Source organism: Aaosphaeria arxii (genome assembly GCF_010015735.1).
Source record: "Aaosphaeria arxii CBS 175.79 unplaced genomic scaffold BU24scaffold_11, whole genome shotgun sequence".
In the NCBI taxonomy this organism is placed as follows: Eukaryota; Fungi; Ascomycota; class Dothideomycetes; order Pleosporales; genus Aaosphaeria; species Aaosphaeria arxii.
In genome coordinates, this window is record NW_022983484.1 from 176,360 (window position 1) to 198,728 (window position 22,369).

Below are 22,369 nucleotides of genomic sequence, written 5' to 3' on the forward strand. Positions count from 1 at the left end.
AGATATAGGGCTGATCCAAATGGCACGTCCAATCACTGAGTGAATCGGAACTAGAGACTGCATCTTGACAGTGTTGAATTCGTATCATTAAATTACGGAGCGTATAATGCTCTCTATAATATGCTGACTTGTTGAAGTCGTCTAGCTATATATAACGTTGCGAAGTGGCATCTACAAGTCGTTTCGCGGGGAGTGACTGCATGAGTCATCAACCAAGAGAAGAAGGACGGAGAAAGCGCTGCATCGGAATAGTGCAACGTCTATATGCTTAAGAGCTCTTGAAAACTTCTGGGAAAATAGTACGTAGCTCCTCGTGGCTTCGAATTTGATACTGTGAAACTCTGTGAAGGGGTTCGGGGTCTGCTGGGTCGAGCAAATGAGCCGTGTGCCATCCGCGCTCAGTTGCAGCTTTAGTGTTTATATATGAATCGTCTAAAAAGACCGTCAGTATGCTAGAGAACGTTTACTTCACCTGTATTAGGCTTGAACCATTGGTACTTACCGACAAAATAGCACTTATCGTTGGATTTGACGCCTGCCTCCGCCATTGCCTTTTCAAACATCTCCTTGTGAGGTTTGCAGTAGAATTTTTCAGAGCCATAGTCGCAGTAAGTAATTCCTTCAAAAAGATCATCGATCCCGAGCAGTTTGACCACACGCTTTCCATGAGTGATGTATGCATTGGTGAATAGCCACATGCGCACTTTACTCTTGTCGATATCTTCCAGTAGTTTGCGAAGTTCAGGATTAGGCTTGATGACTTCTTCCAGAGGCAATGCATCGTCGACTTTGGTGTTGTATTCAAGCGCATCGACCTTGTGATGGCGGACCAAGCCCTCAATGGCAAGACCATACTCTTTGTAGTATTTTAGGTGGAGAGCATTGGCGTCCGCCGTTGACAGAGATAGATGATCTTCAAAGTATTTGTCTGTGAACATTGAACCATCAGAAACATTCTATGCACTTTTCTCAGAATTGACAAGCCTTACCTATGAGATCAGACATCATATGCTGGATATTGGTACCTGCCGGATGAGTCAGAGACATTGTCTTGAGGGTTCAATTTTGGCAACGAACTTTTGGGATATAGCTACGATCTATCAGTTACCAAGTTTCCAGATACAAATTTTTCAGTCTGTCAAACATACACAGTTGTCAATATCAAAGAAAAAAACGGGCTTCTCTCCGTTCTCTGCCATGTTTACTATATTGCGGATTTCCAGACGCGCTCTTAGAGACGAGGGAATTGGCCAGAAAGAAGGCGACGGTGACTTAGGAATGAATGTACGAGTATTGCAATGTCTAAATAATGGTCCCCTCTGAAGTGACCGAAACATGGTACAAAGACTGCAGTCGTCACTGTTATTGCGGGCTTTGGAGCATTTTTGGCTAGCGCCTTGGCGTGGAGACTAACGCGCGCGCTTCTTCGGCACAAGTTACAACACAACACTTGAGATCCAACCCCTTCTTTTCACGATCTCGACGTCTCCCTCGACATGAGTTGCATTTGTATTTTGTAGAGCTCCATGTTCATGATTGACCAGTGTGTTCATCCGCTGTATTACTGACCTTAGGTTTTCCGCGACAAGTAGTCGACGCGCTGTCGCAGCGACCAATGTCGTCTTCAACTGCGGCTTCCGCGCCGTTTCTGAATGGCAACGCACCTTTTCATCCCGATTTCTTGCGCGAAGCCGCGTTTCTCGATAAGCTCCTTCAACTTCGCGATGAGGTCTATGCGGGCAAACATCCGCGCATCAAACTCCCAACCAGTGTACTAGAACAGGTTGTACCTCGTCCCACCCAGAAGACTCCACCTGTCGCCGCCAAACCGCCCACCGCCAACGGCATACCCAACGGGAGCGCATTTGTACATCCACTCCCTGCTCGCCCTGAAAACTCGGTGCAGGCCCATCACATTCCCAACGACTACAACCCACCTTCCCACCATGCCCCTCGACCTTTTCCTGCAAAGCATACTTCGTCTGGTATTGACCCGGTGTTGCTCACAAAGTCTGAACATCTGATCAGGGCTGAGCTGCAGCTCAAGCGACAACAGATCGAACGCTTGCTGAAAGACCAATTTGACAGACGAGGACGTGGCAATGACATACTGGCAGAGGATCGTGCTGCGCTTGATGTCGAGAGTATCTTGGCCAAGGCGCAAGCTCTGGTGAAGCCGATCTCTGGTTTGCCTGTAGTTCAGACTCGCGAAGGTAGCGAATCGTTCGACGAAAACTCTTACTACTCTAGCAAGGCTAACAGCTGGTCATCAGAGGAGGCTGATAACAAAGTATCAGATGCTGATGTAGCCGAAAACTCCACTTCACAGGCCCAGCGCTCTGCCAAAGGTGCCGAACTGACAGCAGTGAATCCCAAGCCCCCCAAAATCACTAGAGTAGCCCAGCCTGCTGTGATCGACCTAGATGACGAGCCCTATGAGCCTATGGATGATATTGAGCTGTATGAGCCTGAACCACCCACTAGGTTGCACGAGGATCAGGAAGAGTCTGATTATTCTCCACCACCTGCTGATGTCGGGCCAAGTCAACCAAACCGTGGACGACGCGATCGCGCTCCAAACAACGGTAATTCCAACGGGTAAGGCAACACATGATTCTTTCCTATCTGCCATTCACCTTCTATCCCTTCTGCCATCCTTCTGCCATCCTCCTTTCATACCCTCTGCCATTTCCTTGAACACTTTCCCTTTCACAAAAACTTCAATGTGTAGGTCTCAAGAAGCTCGATTACCACCATCGACCTATACGAGGATCGAGCTCTTCGACTACAAATACTATGGGGTATCATGTCGAGAAATAACATACTGATGTATTGAGAAGATCATCTAGGCAACAGAGCCCGTCAGGGAATCCCGCTCCTATCCAGAATTCACGCAAGCGGAGGAGGGATGAACGGCGGGAGGAGAAGCGTCGACAACAGGCAAATAAGCGTGTAGTTCGTTCCCCAGAACCATACATTAAAGAAGAGCCACAGTCTCCCCCTCCCTTCGCCAGTTATTCCGACTCACAACCTAGCAAGCGCAGAGCTCTACAACCCGTACCGAACGTGGAGGCGACTTCACCCAACGATGGAAGACCACAGCCTATCTACTACAGAGATGGAGACCAATCACCACGATTCTACCGAGCTCAAGAGGAACCACCTTCTCCAACAGTCATTCGTGTGCCCCAGCGACGGGACGATCAAGATCTTCGGCGCGTGGCCAGCCTTCAGTATGCTCGACGACCATATTCACCTTTAGGAGAGCAGCATCCGGTACCGGAGTCCCATCAAATCCGTGCGGCATCGCACGCGTTTGCAGAGCGTCCCGTGGAACATTTGTACCGAGAAGTGTCAGCTCGGCCATCGGCGGCACCGCGCTATGTACGGGAACATTCAAGGTCCCCCATTCACGAATACCTATCGGGACCACAATCACCAAGTACCATGGCTCCACCCCCTCCTCGCAAGATCGTGGTTGATCAGTATGGCAACAAGTATTATGCTGCGCCAGTTGACATAAGGGAGTCTGCAGCTCCGCCCACCAGGCGAATGGAAGCCGAACCCTTCTACGAACGCGCAGCAACCCGCGAACCCACCGTGCGCGCCCCCATTCGACAGGACATTTATGGAGAGGAACAGGTGCATAGAATGCCCCCACCCCCACCTCGGAGATATGTTGAGGCATCGGATGCCGAACCGCTGGAACCCCGATCTTACCGCATTCGTGAAGCCTCACATCGCCCCGTGGAGGTAGTTGAGCGACGTCCCATTGTGCAGTATGAAGAGATGGGACCACCGCGCGAGTACATGCCTTCGCGAGCGTACAGCATGCGCCCTGAAGGCGTACGACGGGAGCCGCTCGAGTACGCACCTGCGCGACATGAGAGCGTGCAGCCCGGGTTCATGGGAGTCGCAGCACCCCGTTATCGTGAGGTCAGCGTGATTCAAGAGCCGTATGATGATCGACGTTTCACATACGCTGCGCCGGCACGGGTTCCCGCCCCAGTTGGCTTGCGATATGTGGAAGAACCAGCAACGGAGGGATTGATCGATGCACCAGGAGATCTGTACGGCGGTGCAGAACCACGGCGAGTGAGCTATCGCTACTAGGTAACACTGTTCTTGTAATTTTCAAACAAAAGTAATTGGAGGAAGCTGGCGATCCTCGTTGGGTTAATTTGGAGTAGGATTTGGTTGTTCTGGGGTAAGCAAAACCTCTTGAATTGCAAAAGATTGATTGAATGGTCAAAGGCCCAAGTTGGACACCTAACCATCTGTCATGAGCATTAAGGAGAGCTCCCACCGGTCAACCCACATTGAATGTACCATATGTAGTCACAAGTATAATAGAGAAACCATCAAAAGCCTCTGTATTATAACTGTCATCACCAAATCAATGCCACCCGTGTGACCGAATGTGAGATTCTCGAGCAGTAACGATTGAAGCTCATGGAGACCTCGTTGATATGCTTGTCTGCTTTTTCTTCTCCTGTGCGAAAATGCTGTTTTGCAGCCAGGAGACGTACACTTTTGGCCCATGGTCAATCGACAAGATGCAGGATCTCGACCCAGCGAGCGAATTACTGTACTTGGGTATCACTCATAGAACCCTCAATTGAACCTCACGAGCACTTGAATCAACAACAAACCCAAACTCCCCCTCTTCCCAATCCCGTCCACATCTCCCCAGTACTAAACACTCGAACAACCTCCCCTACGTAACGAACCCCCGTAGTCCCCTCCCAGCCTTAGCATCTCGGAAGACGGCTGCACACCCCTCCGCGCGCGAGCGATACGCCCCAATACGCGCAATCAACCGGGCCTCCACATCCAGCCTAGCCCTGTCCGGCCTTAACCTCCCCTCCCTCAAGCTGAACGAACCTGTGCCATACATACCTAGGTTTGTATGTATGCATATGCATTATTGTCCGCCCTGTGGAGCTGCTGCTCGTCGTCGATCTGAACTATAACGATAACCATCAATCAATCAATCGACCAGATCCCTGGACGTAGGGTAGGTAGTGTATTAGGGCGTCTGTAATTAGGTGCATTACGCAATTCGTCAACTATTGAATATCTACCTAGAGCGGTTACTCGATGGTATGGTATAATTACGACGTATGTACGTTGAGCACGGATGGACTAACTACCCAGGCCAGGTACCTAACCCAGGTAGTTACTGGGACGTGCGATGTTGATGCTTTTTTGCACAGCCTTACGCTACAGAACGCTTTGATCTCGTCCCCAGGCCGAGTCCAGGCAGGTGTACGAGGGGGGGTTTGGTGTTTCTAGGTGTCTAGGTAGGTAGGTACAGACGCTCGGGACGGGTCGGTCGCCAACGTTGGGTGACGGACGTATGTGGGTAGCTACCTAAGTATGATTTTGTTGACGCGGCGGCGGATCAGGGGGGCCAGGGGGGACTTGAAAGGGAGCGGCCGGTTTGATTTGCAGTGCGGTTCTGCGGTTTAGGTAGGCAGTTTACTTGGGAATGGATGAGTTTTGTTGTTGTTTGTTTTTCTATTTTTACTCGGGGGTAAGAGGGTTGATAAGGGGAGAGGGAGAGGGAGAGGAGAAGTTGATCGATGCAAGGTGTAGGTACATACACGTTAGACTTTCAACACGATGTACGGAGGACGCGGGAAAGGTAGAAAGGCAATTGGTGGGTGTGTTTACCCTCCTGTCCAACGTGTTTTTTACCCTTTACGTGGTGGTGGTTCGTTCGACGTGAGATGCGGTGATGATGATGCTTACTTGCTTTCCCGCGTGCGGAGTTTAGAGCCGTGTGACGGGAGAGGAGAAGAGGGGAGGAATTGGGCCTTACGGCAACTTCCTGTCTGGGGAATGAGGTACGCAGTTTACGGCCCTTTCAGAGCTGAAGTCATTGTTATTATTAGTAGTAGTTATTGGTGAATGGTTAATGAGTAATGGTCTACGTAGGTCGTTTCATGGTTCACGTAGCTATTCATGGTCAGTTAGCTGTTGAGGAAGAACAACTGAGAAAGCAGTTGAGTCGTGCGATCTGTCGGCGGTGGTGCCGAGTCAACAAGCTTTTTGGACAGGGCCGAGCGGCAACCAGCATACTCGTAGCAACGTAAGAGACGGTATGAGCATGTGCCACGAGCATGAGCATGAGCATGCAGATGCAATATGGGTGCATTGTCATAGGAGGGCAACGGAATGGGGCGGTAGCAATGCAGGGGGTGAGTTTAGGGAGGGAGAGAGGTATGGCTGGATTTTTCTGCAATAATGTAGGGCGTTTGTTTGCGGAATGAATGGGGAGTATCGATTCCCTAATCCCTAATCCCTATGAATGGAATAAGGGGGGTGGGTGAGACGGAGGTGGGCAGGGGAGTCCTACCAACATGACCGTCGACGTCGATGTGTATCTCTATGTGATGCAGGACATGTCCCGGGTAAGTACAAGTGGGTGTCTTAACGCCTTGAAGAGTAGCAGGAGAGTGGAAGAGAGACAAAATGGACAGAAACAGCTGTTGTGGATGTGGTGGTGGTCAAACAGGTACGGTTGCAGTATCGAAACTGTTTTTATTGTGTGAAACGGAGAATGGGTGGGGCTTATCTCGGAGTAGATGAGATGGGGTACTCGGGCAGTTCGTGTAGAAGAAGCGCTGGAGATCTAGCTGTGGAATAGAGAGATGTATGAGTAGGGAAGTGTTGATGTGGATAGTATTTCTTTAGATATAATAATCGTCACTTGCAATGTCTTCATCATGGAAGCTGTAGATTACTAGTGGTAATAAAAAGCTAAGTAGAGGGTACTCGGTAGGTGGGGTTTACCAATACATAGTTACAACTTACAAGAAGCCTATGGTCATCCCGTCCAGTTAAAATCCCAACAAGACGGCAAGCGAATAGCCAATCCTTACAAGTACAAGTACCCCGATGCAGCGGAAAACGAGTTGTCTTTCCCTTGCTCTTAGAGATTCACAGTTGTGCCGTGTAGGTATCAGTTACATATGAGATACTTTGATGCTCCGAATAGATCAGCAGCAAAAGCCAAAACATCATACGAACATATATGGTCATGATGGACGGATGTTGTAGGATGAAGATGAAATCTGAATCCATCATCGTCACTGTACTCATAGGTAGAACGACTCACTAGTTATAGGGTTCGGAGTAAGATGTGGTAAGATACTTTGTGTTAGTCATATGCTTGTAGTGTAAGGTATGAGGAGAGAACCCGGGCGCGGCCAAGGAAAGTTGGCCAGTTCCAGTCCAGTTCCAGTCCAGTTCCCAGTCCCAAGTCAGTTCTAGTTGTCGAATCCCCCCCAGTAATCCGGCTAACTTACTGACTGGCTGGCTGGCTGGCTACTCACCTACTATTAGTATTACCTGACCTGGTAGGCTGGGCTGGCTGGTTCTAAACGGATTGCTGCTAGTCACTTGTGTAGTCTAGTCGAGGTTATTACTGACTACCCTACCACCTTCAACCTCAACCTCGACCTCTTTCCTCTTCCCTCCCTCTCCCTCCCTCCCCCCGCCCATCACCTCCCCAAGCCCGATCCATCACGAGGGCTTCCCCCATACTAACCCCGTCATGCACAAAATATCAAACTTCACCGGCCAGGCACGTCACGGCTGGGAGAAGATGACCCCCTCCGCCGGCTTTTCATTTTCCTCCTCGAGAACCCACGATCTGAACGTCACAACCGCGCCCATAAAACGTCCCTCGACCGCAAATGCCGCCCCGCCCGTCATTCCTCCCGGCACACAGGTCAATCTGTCCTTCAATGTCCCCTTCTCCTCCACTCTGCCTGGTCCCGATGTCGACGACATCATGTATGCCAGCCCGGGGGCAAAGGCTCGCTGGATACATCCGGAAGGCACGGCTACGGCTACGGCTGCGGCTGACGCTGTTCCACCACCACACAAATTGCCCGTACACGCTCAGAATGTCGAAAACCTCCGCAACTTCTGCAAGGACATTACCGACTCGAGCGATGGCCGCCTCGCTGCCACCGTCGTCTCTGCCGAGTCCAAGCCCTTGCCCGGTTTACAGCGGGGTCCCCTACGGGCCTTGGTCACAAATGTCTGCTTGTCAGGAGAGCTCGAGATCGTGAATCAGATGCGCTGCAAGATCCTCAACTCGACGCCCATCTCAATGGTAGGCCTTCCAGCTTGACAGTCACAGAGCATCGAGGTCGATCAGAATTAGAATCAGATCACTAACCTTTGCCGTAGCGCTCCTCATTCGTCGATATCGATTCCGATCTCATCATCGATAGAGCCTCGCAGAACCTCAAGGCACCCGTGTTGTCTCAGCTCGATCTCATTGCAAAGTCCACCAAGGCCGACATTTTCGTCTTGATGCCGAAGCAGCCTGATATCGAGTCCGCCAGCTTCAATGGCAATCTCGAGACCGGAGTCGACTCGCGACTACGCTGTGCAATCTACGGCGACATGGAGACCATGGAACACGCGAAGACGCGTGTCTTGATCATGATCGACCAGATCGTAAGTTCTTTTGCCCCGCAGCTGATAGCTGATTGCACTAGCGCACAAACTAATTTGATCAATAGCTCAAGAGGCTTGTGGACTCGATGAGGCTCGAGCTAACCATGCATACCTTGATCTGCGGACGAGGACGTAAGAACATCAAATTGATCGAGTCCGCTACTGGGACAGCCATTTACTTCCCGCCGCCGTTCCCGCGTCTGTACAACTATACGCCCCCAGGTGCCACTCGCCGACCAGAGGACCAGATCTTCATCACTGGCGAGAACCAGGAGAGTATCTTGCTCGCAAAGCGCAGGCTTCAAGAGTTGGTTGTCAACACCAAGGTCTTCGTCAAGCCCGTCATGGTGACAGACACGAAATTGGACGCCATTCTGCTCGAGCGCCTTGATAAGGTCCGCAAGATCATTGAGACCAATGGATCGTACATTCTCATGCCTCCGTTGGGAATGCAGCGCGGTGTTGTTCGCGTCCAAGGCACAGACGTCTTGCATGTCGAGCGCACCGTGCGTGAATTGATGGCCCTCGTAAGTTTTTCCAGGCCTCTCTCAATCTCTATTTTCCATACTAATCGCAACAGGCTGGTCAATTCTACAGTGCCTCGTGGTTCATTACTCATCCGGACCCTACTCAGCGCCCGCCTACTCCAGCTGATGTTCGCGCCATGTTGTCCGATATTTGCATCAATTCCGGTGCAGAGATCAGCTTCGAGAAGCTCAACTTCCATATTTACGGATCCGATGACGCTGTCAAGGCTGCCATGATGGTCATCAACAACATCCCATTCGTGAAGAAGTCTCAGTACAATATGAGTGTCAAGATCGAGCTTGCTAATGAGCATAAAGAGTTTGTGAGCGGCAAGAAGAATGGAAAGATCAACAAGATCATGAGCCATAGCAGCGTCCAGATTGTCTTCGACGGTTTCAACGAGTACAACTTCTACATCGTCGTCCGTGGCGCCCAATACGATGCAACCAAGAGCGGCCTTGATCTCGTCGAGCAGGAAATGCCTGCCGCCATCTCGTTCCACGTCCCAGACCAGTACCACAAGCGCATCATTGGTATCGGCGGCCAGCATATCCAGCGTATCATGAAGAAATACTCCGTGTTCGTCAAGTTCTCCAACGCCATGGATCGTGGGGGCTTCGGTAAAGAGGAAGATGATATTAAGGTTGATAATGTCATCTGCCGCACGCCAGCTCGCAATGCCCAGAATCTTGACCTCGTCAAGCAAGAGATCATGGATATGGTTGAGAAGGCCGACGCGGAGTTCGTGAGCGAGACAATCAACATCAACCGCCTCTACCACCGTGAATTGATCGCCCGCATGGACAAGATTGATGAGTTGGAGAAGAAGTTCAACTGCAAGATTACCTTCCCGAGCACGGAAGAAGCAAGCGATATTGTTACTGTCTCTGGCCCTGAGTACCAGGTGCCTTTGGCAGTTGACGAGTTCTTGGTACGCGCCTGCAATAGTTTTGGATTCTTAGACGACATGCTAACTGTATACAGGGAATGGTCCCCGAGGCACATGATCTTTCTTTCCCTGTCTCCACCGAGCTCGGCGAGCATATGCGATCTCCTGAGTTCAAGACTGATATCCTTGACAAGCTGAAAGATCAGCACGTTGTCGAGGCTCACTTGGGAGAGCCTCAGAAGGAGACGGTCGATGACAAAGAACAACAGATCGAAACCATCCATCTGAGCTTCACCAGGAACAATGCTGGCGGGCTCAAGGATGCCCTTGACTTCCTCATCAACCACTTGGTTATGCACGGGCTTGATACCAACACCATCCGTGGCGCTCTGCCCCGCCCCAAGTCCGACTCTTTCGAAGACTCGCTTCCCTTCTTCGAGTCCAAGCTCCTCCAACAAGCCCAACCCCTGGTCGAGAGTACCGACTCTCCCACTCGCTCTCACTTCGGTGATAGTGAGGAGCGACCCGCTGCAGGCATGTTGGATCGTCTCCGCAAGCCTGGTAGCATGTCCTCTTTCACCTCGATCTTCAATGGTCGAAAGAACGGATCCAACTCTCCCGGATCCTTGTTCAAGCATGCTTCCAGCAATGCTTCCAAAGCCTCTCTTGCTAGTCTCGAGTCTCAGGGAAGCGGCTATCGTAACCCCTGGAATGACAGTGGCATTAATCTTGCTGACGACGAGCACCACACCAATGGTTGGTCCATGCCAACCCCTCGTTTCGAGAGCAAGTTTCCTTTCGGTTCCCATTCGGCGGCGTCTGGGGATATAACCCCTAGGTACGACCCGCGGGGCTCCGTCGACAGCGGACGTCCCAGTACTTCTCATTCTGCATCTGGATACCCGGCCCCTATTGGGCCTCCTCGTTAAAACGATACACCATTTCCCACTTGATATACCCGGTTATGACGAAACAATACCCCCTCCGGTGCTATGCGACGAACTATACCAAAAAGAATTATACCCCACATGGCGAAAGTTCAAAAGCCTCCGGCTGTTTTGCGCAATGCTGTTTTACGTTGTTTTCCCTTCTTTTCCGTGTTTTCCTGCTTCTTCAGTTTGGCTTGGTTCTAGTTTTCTGTTTTCTTGTTCGTCTCTCTCTTGCCTTTATTTGAGGGCGTTCCTTTGAAATGATTCCCCCGGCGCAAAGAATATACCAATTTGCTGCTTTGTGGTTCTGCACCTTCGTCTGCATGGTCTTGACTCCGTGACCGGAAGGATAGTGCTAGTGACCGTGTTGCAGTGACCTCTTTCTCTCTCTCCTCTCTACTTCCTGTATCCTTCCGTACTGTGTAATGTCAAACCTCTCACGACTATAACGCAACGACCCGGTGGCGGAGAGTCTGAAGTTGGTACTGTGTGCACGGCTGTGTTTGGAAATATACCTAAAATCTACAATAGAGCAACAATACCCGAAATGATCATTTCCATCTTGCGTAATGTGCCTGACTGACAAATATATGTGGAATGCTGCTAGGGAGGCACGTCCCCATTTTTTGTAAGAGGTGAATGTCGGCGATAAATAGCTTAGTTCCGAAGGTCGCGACCCCAAATTAGTGAGCTCATAATAGTTCGATGTTGCGCAGAGCTAACTGCGTTCCCGCAATCACCACAACCTCTAGGGTAACCAATTGCTATCACAATGGCTTCCAGACGTGCAATTCAGACCTTGACTCTACGGTCTTCATACTCACTACTCCGATCACAATGCACTGCACCCCGGCGAGCAACCCCCTCCATCGTTGCAGCTCGGAATGGGTTCGCCAGACCCTCAGTCGCAACGGCAGCGGGACAACAGCAGCGATGGCACTCTGGCTTCCCCAGCGACAAGAGAAGCAAGATGTATGAGTTCGAAGACGTATGTACTCACCACCACCAACTTCTTACCCATCACCACTTTCCCTCTATCCCCTCCATCGACCCCGCCACCCGATCACCCGATACCCTCCATCACCCCCTCTATACAACCAAAGCTAACCCGCTCGCCCGCTTCCACCCACAGATCAAACAACTAATCGAGAACCCGAACGAAAACACGCTGCTGGTCGACGTGCGGGAGCCCAGCGAGTTCGACGCCAACTCGATCCCGACCGCGCTCAACATCCCCATCGCCTCGCAGCCGGACTCGTTGCTGCTGCCCGCAGAGGAGTTCGAGGACCGCTACGGCTTCGCGAAGCCCCCGCTCGACAAGGAGATCGTGTTCTTCTGCAAGGCGGGCGTGCGGAGCAGCGCGGCGGCGCAGATCGCGAAGCAGGGTGGGTATCTGAATGTGGGAGAGTACCGGGGCAGCTGGTTGGATTGGGAGAAGAGGGGTGGGGTTGGGACGAGGACGGGGCCGCCTGAGTAGTGGGTGAGGATGCTGCTGCGACGATGGAGGAGAGAAGAGGGAAGAGAGATCAAAGAATGATATGGCATGAGGGAATTGGGGAGAGGAGGAGAGACGATGTTGGGGGGGATGTAGGATGGATCAGGTAGTGGGGCTATGGAGACGGTAGCACTGGCTTTATGTGTGAGAGACACTTTCTGGGTGGCTTTTTGTGTTTCGTTGTCAAGGCGATAACTAGGTGGTGGCAGGCATATATGGCTCAGGGGCTTGTATGAATTGTACGAATCTATACGGTTTTTTTCATGTGGATGATTCTGGGGTGACAGGACTGGGCAGCATATGTCGCGCAACATCAAGTGAGCTAGGTGCATGCTGAGGGAATTAACAGTGACTGTCAAGCCATGGCGATCTAGATCTACGCGGTTCAGCAATGGCGAAAGTTCGCCGGTTCCATAGACCACAAGATAGTTGAGAATGTAGGGGTGTGAATTACATGATTCTACACCATCATCAAAAGTCCAGGTTCTAGCTATCCCAGTCTGACCCCGCTTTGTGAAGCCCTGGGTTTAGTATACTACTATTCTCCCAAGCGCCTCTTACCAGCTGCTTCTTAAAAGATACTGAGACACTGATGAATGGTTTGGAAGTTTCTGGAAAAGAAATTGTGGAAGAAGAAAAATAAGATGTGAGATATGTGCAAATACAGTTGCCTAGAAATCTCGCGACCTGCATCGAACCGCCAATGACCCCCGTGTCTTCCCCTCTCTGCTGGTAGGGGCCACCACCAGAACCACCCACTATGACAGCACATAGGCATGGGCAGAATTTACTCTTACACAGTAAGGTTAAACCATGACTGGCACATACCATACTGATTCGGTCCAAAGAGAAGCGATAAGATGATCCTGTTCGCGAGCGCACGGAGATGAAAATGTTCACTGTGTTTATTGCCTTTTATTTTTGTTTCACAGCGTAAGGAGGCGGCTTGCTATCATTGCCTTTAGTTACTAGTGAGACGCAGTGCGGCGTTGTGAAGCAAAGGATAGGATGGGAGAGGTGCGTAGTTAGAAGTTAGGGCGTGTTTTAGTGGGTGGGTTAGTGTGTGTTTTGTTATGTTTTCCGTCGCCAAGGGGGCCTGCACAGTTACTGCGGAGTTGGGAGCGGGTGGGCTCAAACAAACACATACACATACACACACACACACATACACCCCCCCCCCCAAAAGACTAACCACCACCACAACAACGCCAACCACAATACACCAACTTACTCTCTTTACATTATCGACCTCCCCTCCTACTCCTCTCTCCTCCTGATGCTCCTCATGTACCCCGCGTCCCCTATTCTCTCACCACAATAGACCTCCTGTCTTCCTCCAGTACAATGGAGGCGCAATCTGCCGCCCTCCTTGCGGCCCTCAAGAAGCCCTCCACCGTCGTTGACCAGAAATTAGAACTGTTCAATGTCCTTAAGTCCGGCATTAAACACAATCGCGTCCCCGACGACAGCCAGGCTACCATAGTCGAATGCATTCGCATTGCCATCAGCACCACCACTTCTGCCTCCCTCGTTTCGGCTGCCTTCTCCACCCTCAGCCATCTAATCAAGCGTCTGGCTCTCCAGAACCAGACCAGCACTATCACATCCCAGTTCCATATCATACTGCCTATACTCCTGGAGCGGTTCGGCGATGCGCGTGAAAGCCACCGCCATGCTGCCTCTCAGATCCTCTCAGATCTCTGGCCGCTGAGCCATACTGAGATAGAAACACTCGTTCGCGAGAATGCCATGAAAGGGACCAACCCACGCGCCAAAGAAGCATCCATGCAATGGGTCGTCAAGGTCCGTCATGCTTCTGTGGTCCGCCTGCGATTGTGACAATCATCTAACATGTATTGCCTGTGCTAGATGAACAAGAACGAACAACTCCCCTTCCGCGCCTACGTTCCCCTGCTCGTTGCCAATCTCGAGGATGCCGACGCAGGCGTTCGCGAGACTGCAAAGACCTCCGTAGTGGAACTGTTCCGGTGCGCATTTGCCATCCCCGAGCGACTCCGTCAATAACAGCTTGGCTAATGAATAAACGTAGTAATGCGCCCGAGCACGGAAAGGCGAATCTAAAGAAACAGCTCGTACACTTCAACGTTCGCAAAACCATAGCTAACTACATAATATCACACCTCGAGGAATCGCCCGAGGCAGAGATGCCACCTCCTCCTGCGCCGGCGCCCACAGCGCGCCCCATCTCCGCAGCGCGAGCCCAGTCGCTACAGCCAGATACCGGATTTGCCGACAGCATGTTGTCGGAGATAGCACCGCCAGCGGAGGTCATTAGCATGGATGCTCTTCACATTTATACCCAGAGGGAGCTGGATGACATTTTCAGGGATATGGCACCGCATTTTGAAGGGAAAGAGTCGGAGCAGAACTGGATGGCAAGAGACAAGAGTGTTTTGAAGCTTCGGAGGATTACCAAGGGAAATGCGCCCACGGAATTTCACTATCCTTTCATATCAGGTATCAAATCGCTTCTGGACGGTATCTTGAAAGTTGCGAATACCCTGCGAACGACCATGGCTACGAACGGCTGTCAACTGGTCCAGGAACTTGCGAAGACTCTGGGTCCTGCCATGGACCCATGGGTGGAGATCCTGTTACAGAGTTTCATCAAGATGTGCGCAGCGACCAAGAACATCGCCGCACAGAACGGTAGCACCACAGTGGAGGCCATTATCTCGAATGTCTCCTACACCCACCGCATCATGCAACATGTTGCCTTTGCCTCCCAGGATAAGAACGTACAACCTCGTACACACTCAGCAAATTGGGTCAAGACTCTGATCCGCAAACACAAGGCACACATTGAACACTCCGGAGGCCTGGAACAGGTGGAAAAGATCCTCAAGAAGGGGCTGACAGATGCTAACCCGAAAGTAAGAGAGTCTTTCAGGAGCACTTACTGGACGTTTGCACTGGTGTGGCCCCAAAAGGCAGAGGCGTAAGTATTTTGATATCACCACATTGAAAACCGTCACTAAAAATAGTAGCATCTACGAGACGCTCGAGAAGAGAGAGAAGAACGGCCTCGACAAAGACCCCAACAACCCCAATGCTTCCCTCGCCTCATCGCAAAGTACCGCTCCCTCCTCGTTCTCGAAATCAGTCGGAGCAGGCGGCGGTGCAGCTCGAAGTACCTTGAAGGAGAAGATTGCGGAGCAAAGAAGGGCCAAGTTGGCTGCTACCAAAGGACTTCCGGACCGTCCCAATTCCGCTCAGGCAGCTTACACACCTGCGAAGTCGCAATCATCACGGTCACTAGGTCCACGGACTAATTCGAATACTTCAGTCACGTCATCTGGCAACAGGCCTCCTTCGGCCTTGGGAGGCACGACAAAATCGGCCGTGGGTTCGAACTCGTCAGGCTCACTTCTTGGAGGAACCGTCCGACGACCAACGCGTCCTCGGCCAGAATTGACTCGTCCAGCAACCGCAGATCCTTATGCCAGCCGGCGGGTTGCAAAAACGACGACACCTTCCATGACACCCGAAAAGACGCCTGCTGCTGCAACCACGAAGAAATCTACTGTTGCTAAGAGCACAGCCAGATCTCGAGCGAATACTCAAAACAGCCCGAACATCAGCCCCATCCGGAGTAAATCCAGGTTAGGGGAAGCCGGACCCACGCATCGCAAGACACCTAGTGGGAGCTCGCGACATGGAAGTCCAGCTGTAGGTTCTGGTAAGGACGAAGACCTAACATTGGTGAAGCCATTCGTCCGGTCACAGAGTCATCACGAGCCAAGTAGTATCCCGTTCAGGCAACGAGTCGGTATGGAACAGCCGACCAATGTGGACAGTGACGTTGATATGGGCGATGACGACAACTTCACCATGGTCATTCCAAATCTCGCACGCCCTGCAGACCACCCTGCCCTGCGTAGTCCTCCAAAACCCAGCCCTTCACCCGGCCGGTTAGCCGCCGATAGTCCTCGACTGGGCGCACTCAAGAGTCCTAGGTCCATGGGAGACATTGGTACAGCCCTGGGTACGCGCAGCCCTCGTATGAGGTCGCCGGATCGCCCCAGCACGCGCGGCACTGATACACAAGAGGAGGTCCAGGTCTACGAAGATCCATTCGTTGGCGATGAGCCTGTCAGTTCATCACAGGACTCGGGCAAGCCCGTATTGGAAGAGCTGCCACTGAATGAGAAGAGCATTGACCGCAGACAGAGCACAGAGAGTTCTGACAGCAACACGATCATGGGCAATGGCTCAGAAGAGCAGTTCCGGGGCCATCACAAGACGACTTCCACCGGAAGCGTAATGCATTCGGAGTCGACTGAAAGCAACCGCGCTGAAGTCATGAAGAACAAGCAGCTACTTGTGAGCGGGATCAACAAGATCAGGACCCGCACTGTCGAGGCACACATGTTCCGCCGCCTCCAGGACATGATCAAGTCTAACCAGGACATCTGGGGGATTGATGATGAGAAGTTTGGCGAGCTGCTTTTGGCATCGCTCGAGTACCTTGAGGCGCCGGCTGAGTCGCTGAAGACGTCTGCGATGAAGGCAGCTAATCTGAAGGTCCAAGCCCTAGCGACCATCCGCGCCATGCTGTCACTGTACCGTAAGGAGACGGCTCGATACTTCTCGCGTGTCCTCTGCTCGGTCCTACGAACGAAAGGGCAATATGAGAACACATCTCACATCGCCATCGACCTCGAGGCAACCGCAGACGAGATTGTCAAGTACGGCCAGACATCCGACTGTCTCGACGCTGTCCTCCTCCTCGTAGAGGAAGCACCCATATCCACCCCAACCTCCTCTCCCAAGTCCAAATCCTCCGAGAATTCCGTCGCCCCCGTCTCCAACCGCACCATGACGATGGCCCTCACCACGCTCTCCACCCTGATCCAAATCTCCGGCGCAAAGAACGTCGCACTCACGCCCGAACAGACCGCCCGCCTAGGCAAGCTCGCCGTCCGCTGCCTCGAAGACACCGACCCAGACGTCCGCAAGGCCGATGTTGAAGTCTGCGTCTCGCTGCACGAGAGGATCGGCGGCGAGAAGGAGGCATTCTGGAAGGCGGTCGCGGGCGCCAGAGAACAGCACTTGAACCTTCTGACATACTATCTTGCAAAGAGAATGAGGGCGTGAAGAAGCATGTCCCGCCTTCAACATTGCATTTTGTTTTTGCTTCTTCTTTTACTTCTGATTCTGGGGGGCCGGGCGCTTGTTTTTTCTTCTTGGAGGAGGGGAAAACCTCCCGGGTCTTGCTTTGGCAGGGGCAGACTCGAAGTGTATAGGGATATAAACCTGGCGTTTTTCTTTTCATGGTTTTCCTTTCCCCATCGAATAAAACTGGTGGGAAGAGGGCGGAGCAGGGAGTCACAGGCAAACCTTTTCTTCTCCCTTCTTCTCTTTCAAATATCAAATCTTCACAGTTCGTCTTTTTCTCATTCTATCCAATTGTTGAAAAAGGACTTGCTTCTATCCTACTTACTCGCAAGCTTACCTGTGCCCCCTACCCCCATTTTCTCCTTGAGCTTACACTTCGTTGATACTCTCTGTATAGTCGTCAACTTCACTCCCTTTGCCTGTGATCTTTCTTCATACCCTTCTAACTCTATGGGGGTGGGGGTTTTCTTTACAGTGTGAATTAATAGGGTAGGCGGCGGGGGTATAGTTATATATCTTTTGTAATCTATGAAACACCAGTTTATAATGTAATTTCTCAGGCTTGGTTGTGGAATCTTTCCAACTTGTCACTGTCTGATGGGCTCCAGTGACTCAGCGGGATGGGAAGTCCCAACGGCCATCACTAGTGTACATTGACGTTGATAGGACAGGAGGAGAGGGATGTTGGATTGAGGTAATTAATCACTTTAGCATGACATCCAATGCTGCACGCTATAACGAAATAGGCTTGCTTGATCAACAGCCCATCTCACAGGATAAGACACTGGCTAATTACTTCCGGGCTTGTCTTGCGTTGAGGAGCAGACGAAGAGGAGGGGAGGGGTCGAGTCCATTCAGATGTCACCCCCGCGGAGCAAACCTCCGATCGATCGGTCATCCCATGCTTGCTTTGCCTGCATTCTACGAGGTACTGCCTACCCGAGACATTGTCAAATCTTCAGTCATCATCTTTACGTTCTCCCCAACGAGATCAGCATGTCGTTTTGGACTAATCAATTCGACTTGTCGTCTTGTGATTGGACCGGGGTCCACTCCTCAGGATGGTTGTGATGGCGTATCACGCATGTATGGGCAGTTATCGTGAGCTTGGAGGTCGCTTGGAGGAGGGGCGGGATGAGTGGTTTTGATCAATTGACGGGAGCGTCGAATCGGAAGTTGGGTATTGAGCATACGTAGTGGAGAAATGCGTCACGTAGGTAACTCGGAATTGTCTAGTGATAGTGATGGCTGGCTACTGGACCGTACCGTGTTGTACCGCACTGCGTACCAATGTACTCGTACCCCGCCTGAGCTAGACGTTCTTGTGGTGGGGGTTCGGAGGGGCATCAACAAGACCTTTGACCCAATTGACTGTCAAGTGAGTGAGTGAGTAATTACTGGATCCAACGTATATAAAAAGGCTCTTACAGCCCCTCATTCCTCTTGTTCTTTTCTCTTCTTCTTTTCCACCATCCCCGTACGACATCGTTCCAGTTCCATCAATTGCAATCGGAAATCGCTAGGACAGTTGCTATATAAACTTTTTCGTACTCATCCACCCCTTTCCTTTTACCAACTGTGTAAATGGCTGTTGGAGAGGACTGCTAACCACCCACATAGGAACCCAAAAAAGTAAAAAACCCGCGTCCTTGCACAAAATCATGTAGTCGCATGATGTGAACCCAACGCGGGGTGGTTGCGTCCAAGGGCATTCAAGTTTTTTCGAACGTTCAAGGTATATCTTCAAAATGAAAATAAGTATACTGAGCTTCATGAACCGGTGTTCGTTTCCACGTTCGCTCCCCTTCCCCCCCACCGAACCGAAGACCCTGTCCGACGAAATCGCCATTTCAATGGGTCAGGGGGGAACGGGAGCACTGGATTCGTTCTGAGATTATACGGTGACAACTTGACCTGGATTCAAAACCAGCGGAAGGATCATGCTTCTCTAATCCCCCTCCCTCCCCCCTTTCCTTTCCACCGTCCGCGGTGGGACGATGTAGGGCAAACTTAACTGTTTTGCAGAACTTGAATAACCCGAACTCACAACTCCCCGTGACGGAAAATTGAAAATATGTCTCCTCCTGCTGCTACCTACGACATCCCAACCTCGACTACCGCTGGCAATGGCCTGTCCGTCAAGAAGGACCTCGGCGTCAAGCCTGCTGCGTTCAATGGGCAGAGCAAGACTCTGGCTGAGTTGGAGGATAAGTGGGAGTCGTTCACTTTCGCTCCCATCCGTGAGTCTCAGGTCTCGCGTGCCATGAGTGAGTACAACCCCTCTACGTGTGTCCATATTTACTTGATCAAGCATACTGACGACGTACAACCAGCTCGCCGCTACTTCAACGACCTCGACTCCTACGCCGAGTCCGACATCGTGATCGTGGGCGCCGGATCCTGCGGCCTCAGCACCGCCTACATGCTCGGCAAGAAGCGTCCGGACCTCAAGATCGCCATCGTGGAAGCCGGCGTGGCCCCGGGCGGAGGAGCCTGGCTCGGCGGCCAACTCTTCAGCGCAATGGTGATGCGCAAACCCGCCGACTTGTTCCTCACCGACCTCAACATCCCCTTCGACGACGAAGGCGACTTCGTAGTCGTAAAGCACGCCGCACTCTTCACCTCGACCCTCCTCTCCCGCGTCCTGCAGTTCCCCAACATCAAGCTCTTCAACGCCACCACCGTCGAAGACCTCATCACGCGCCCGGCCCCGACCCCCACGGACCCAAAGGCCGTCCGCATCGCCGGCGTCGTCACCAACTGGACCCTCGTCTCCATGCACCACGACGACCAGTCCTGCATGGACCCCAACACCATCAACGCGCCGCTCGTCATCTCGACGACCGGCCACGACGGGCCCTTCGGCGCCTTCTGCGTAAAGCGCCTCGTCAGCATGCAGCAGATCGAGAAGCTGGGCGGCATGCGCGGCCTCGATATGAGGACTGCGGAGGACGCGATCGTGAAGGGTACTCGCGAGATCGTGCCGGGGCTGATTGTGGGCGGGATGGAGTTGAGTGAGGTGGATGGCGCGAATCGGATGGGTCCGACGTTTGGTGCTATGGCGCTTTCGGGCGTCAAGGCGGCGGAGGAGGCGCTTGCTGTTGTTGATGAGCGTAGGGCTCAGAATATGGAGTAAGTAGCTAGGTTACTTGAAGGTGGGAATGGGGGTGACGCCAAATTGATGTAGTTGGTCGTCGTTTCGTGGCTTACGTGCCTGTCTTGTCTGTCTTTACCAGATATATGAATAATTGAAACCAGTCACTCACTTACTCACCCGTTCAACGAATCTTGTCTCGTCTCATATTTATACTCGCACTGCATACATGTGACGGAAGTTCGCGGGAGGAAAGGGGCATTTGCTGCCAAATTTCGATCTCTGTCCTTAAGCTCTTGATGACTTCAATCGTTGAAGTGAGTAGGTGGTAGCTTAGGTACGGTACGGTACGGTACACATGTCGTCCTATGTTTGTCGTGATAGAGTTTCGACATGAAACAGCCTAGACATTTGTAGTATCGAAGTGTGAGATTCGTTGAGGAATGAGCTGATGTTGGCAACAAGCAGTTTCTTGCTCGTGACCGGCTGGTAGCAGCAGTACCAAAGACCACGGAGTGTCAAAAGTCAGGGGCACTGGTACAAAGTTCAAGGGTACTATATCATTTATATTTACATGGAATCAAACTTGCACGAGAAAAAAAAGGTTATTATCATGCAAAACTAAATCCACGCCAAATAAGAGCTGAGACAATGATGTTTGCCTGCCTTGCCGTTTCGTACACCGTAAACATGGACCCGCCCTACAAAAAAGCAAGGGAGAGCGTTTGGAAAATATCGAAAAGGAGAGGGGGGAATCGTAGACAGGAGAGATTGAGCTGCTGTAGAAATAGGAATCTATCGTTAAAGGCCCTTCATGGATTGGAAGTGGGACGTCGTCGGCAGCTTGAGACGTTGCTGGGTCGTCGCTTATTTCTTGGTGGGGTACCTCTTGAAGAAGTATCTACGACAAATTAGTACGAACTCTTATCGGACGGATAACTGGGGTGATAATCAACGTACTGGCTCACGTAGTAGTCGCCAACAGCAAACAGGCCGACGAATCCAGCCCAAGCTCCAACGACCTTCCAGGTCAACTCATCCTTCACGTATTTCCTGTACGCACCAACACCAAGTGCGGTTCCGAGGATACCCACGGCAAGGGTGTTGCCTAGGATAACTGGGTTATCGGCGTTCTCCTTGGCGTAGTTCTTGCCCTTCTGGCTCTTCGACTTCGCCTTCTCCTTGGCCTCTGCGGCCCGCTGCTTCGCGCGCTCCTCGAGTTCGATGCGCTCGGCTTGAGTGTCAGTCTTCACGGACTGGGACTCGAAGTCTGAGGGGACAGAGGAGACGTGTGGGGAATCGACATCGACGAGAGAGTGCACAGAGTCGTCAGAGTTCTCGACTTCAGGAATGGCTGGGGCGCGACTAGATGAGATGTGTCAGATTGCCATAGTTACTTCAAATATCGCCAAAGTTACGGTCGATTGAATGACGTGACTAGCGTCCGACCTGGAGACTTTGACAATGACTGCAGGAGTGACTTACGCCTGTTCATACAGTTAGTACATTAAACTTTGAATACAAGTATATTATCAGTGTTTACCTCTTCAGGGCTCTGCTTGGGTCCCTTTGCTGCGACGTCTGCGTAGGACATGATGACGACTTATGAGGTGATGAGGGGGATGTATTGAGGAGATAGAGAGAGTTTGTGTGAGGGTACGATGGGTACCAGAGAGGGAGTCAGAGGTGGTGAGTGACAAGAATTGACAGTGCAAATTGGCAGATGAGGTGCTGTGGGCGTCGCGTGATAAAGAAGTGTGAGGATGTAGGAGGAAGAACTGGGACGATCGATCACATGTGGGAAGGGATTTGCGTCA

General features: G+C 51.7%; 7 protein-coding genes across 7 annotated transcripts; 5 read left to right on the forward strand and 2 right to left on the reverse strand.

The window, feature by feature from the left end:
• Window positions 1–65: 65 nt before the first annotated feature.
• Window positions 66–1,338, reverse strand: BU24DRAFT_427453 (pyrimidine 5-nucleotidase). Its single transcript, XM_033529234.1, has 5 exons — window positions 1,149–1,338; window positions 1,078–1,090; window positions 990–1,025; window positions 503–928; window positions 66–432 (listed from the first exon to the last, which is right to left on the reverse strand). Exons 1-5 carry the CDS (start codon window positions 1,197–1,199, stop codon window positions 269–271), a joined length of 690 nt encoding a protein of 229 aa, XP_033378667.1. The 5' UTR covers window positions 1,200–1,338; the 3' UTR covers window positions 66–268.
• A 118-nt stretch (window positions 1,339–1,456) lies between these two features.
• On the forward strand, window positions 1,457–4,370 carry BU24DRAFT_427454 (uncharacterized protein). Its single transcript, XM_033529235.1, has 2 exons — window positions 1,457–2,598; window positions 2,841–4,370. The coding sequence occupies exons 1-2, from the start codon at window positions 1,616–1,618 to the stop codon at window positions 4,111–4,113; spliced, it is 2,256 nt and encodes a 751-aa protein (XP_033378668.1). The 5' UTR covers window positions 1,457–1,615; the 3' UTR covers window positions 4,114–4,370.
• A 3,191-nt stretch (window positions 4,371–7,561) lies between these two features.
• On the forward strand, window positions 7,562–10,824 carry BU24DRAFT_413933 (uncharacterized protein; the record flags this gene model as incomplete). The annotated part of the gene is made up of 5 exons (XM_033526187.1): window positions 7,562–8,128; window positions 8,206–8,478; window positions 8,544–9,005; window positions 9,059–9,937; window positions 9,991–10,824. 5 exons carry the CDS (start codon window positions 7,562–7,564, stop codon window positions 10,822–10,824), a joined length of 3,015 nt encoding a protein of 1,004 aa, XP_033378669.1.
• Window positions 10,825–11,532: 708 nt separating this feature from the next.
• On the forward strand, window positions 11,533–12,763 carry BU24DRAFT_427458 (Rhodanese-like protein). Its single transcript, XM_033529236.1, has 2 exons — window positions 11,533–11,812; window positions 11,957–12,763. The coding sequence occupies exons 1-2, from the start codon at window positions 11,597–11,599 to the stop codon at window positions 12,299–12,301; spliced, it is 561 nt and encodes a 186-aa protein (XP_033378670.1). The 5' UTR covers window positions 11,533–11,596; the 3' UTR covers window positions 12,302–12,763.
• Window positions 12,764–13,404: 641 nt separating this feature from the next.
• Window positions 13,405–17,525, forward strand: BU24DRAFT_56492 (ARM repeat-containing protein). The gene is made up of 4 exons (XM_033534394.1): window positions 13,405–14,122; window positions 14,189–14,307; window positions 14,370–15,278; window positions 15,328–17,525. The coding sequence occupies exons 1-4, from the start codon at window positions 13,664–13,666 to the stop codon at window positions 17,435–17,437; spliced, it is 3,597 nt and encodes a 1,198-aa protein (XP_033378671.1). The 5' UTR covers window positions 13,405–13,663; the 3' UTR covers window positions 17,438–17,525.
• Window positions 17,526–19,532: 2,007 nt separating this feature from the next.
• On the forward strand, window positions 19,533–20,594 carry BU24DRAFT_436500 (thiazole biosynthesis enzyme; the record flags this gene model as incomplete). Its single annotated transcript, XM_033530159.1, has 2 exons — window positions 19,533–19,725; window positions 19,792–20,594. The coding sequence occupies 2 exons, from the start codon at window positions 19,533–19,535 to the stop codon at window positions 20,592–20,594; spliced, it is 996 nt and encodes a 331-aa protein (XP_033378672.1).
• An 825-nt stretch (window positions 20,595–21,419) lies between these two features.
• On the reverse strand, window positions 21,420–22,146 carry BU24DRAFT_466987 (uncharacterized protein; the record flags this gene model as incomplete). Its single annotated transcript, XM_033532411.1, has 4 exons — window positions 21,420–21,453; window positions 21,513–21,917; window positions 21,971–22,020; window positions 22,096–22,146. The coding sequence occupies 4 exons, from the start codon at window positions 22,144–22,146 to the stop codon at window positions 21,420–21,422; spliced, it is 540 nt and encodes a 179-aa protein (XP_033378673.1).
• Window positions 22,147–22,369: the final 223 nt, after the last annotated feature.

Coding starts and splice junctions, on each gene's coding strand:
- BU24DRAFT_427454 (XM_033529235.1), top strand. CDS start 1,616: ATGTCGTCTTCAACTGCGGCTTCCGCGCCGTTTCTGAATGGCAACGCA. Junction 2,599..2,840: donor AACAACGGTAATTCCAACGG/GTAAGGCAACAC, acceptor TGTATTGAGAAG/ATCATCTAGGCAACAGAGCC.
- BU24DRAFT_427458 (XM_033529236.1), top strand. CDS start 11,597: ATGGCTTCCAGACGTGCAATTCAGACCTTGACTCTACGGTCTTCATAC. Junction 11,813..11,956: donor AGATGTATGAGTTCGAAGAC/GTATGTACTCAC, acceptor TTCCACCCACAG/ATCAAACAACTAATCGAGAA.
- BU24DRAFT_427453 (XM_033529234.1), bottom strand. CDS start 1,199: ATGGCAGAGAACGGAGAGAAGCCCGTTTTTTTCTTTGATATTGACAAC. Junction 929..989: donor TATGATGTCTGATCTCATAG/GTAAGGCTTGTC, acceptor CAATGTTCACAG/ACAAATACTTTGAAGATCAT. Junction 433..502: donor CGATAAGTGCTATTTTGTCG/GTAAGTACCAAT, acceptor CGGTCTTTTTAG/ACGATTCATATATAAACACT.
- BU24DRAFT_56492 (XM_033534394.1), top strand. CDS start 13,664: ATGGAGGCGCAATCTGCCGCCCTCCTTGCGGCCCTCAAGAAGCCCTCC. Junction 14,123..14,188: donor CCATGCAATGGGTCGTCAAG/GTCCGTCATGCT, acceptor TGCCTGTGCTAG/ATGAACAAGAACGAACAACT. Junction 15,279..15,327: donor TGGCCCCAAAAGGCAGAGGC/GTAAGTATTTTG, acceptor TAAAAATAGTAG/CATCTACGAGACGCTCGAGA.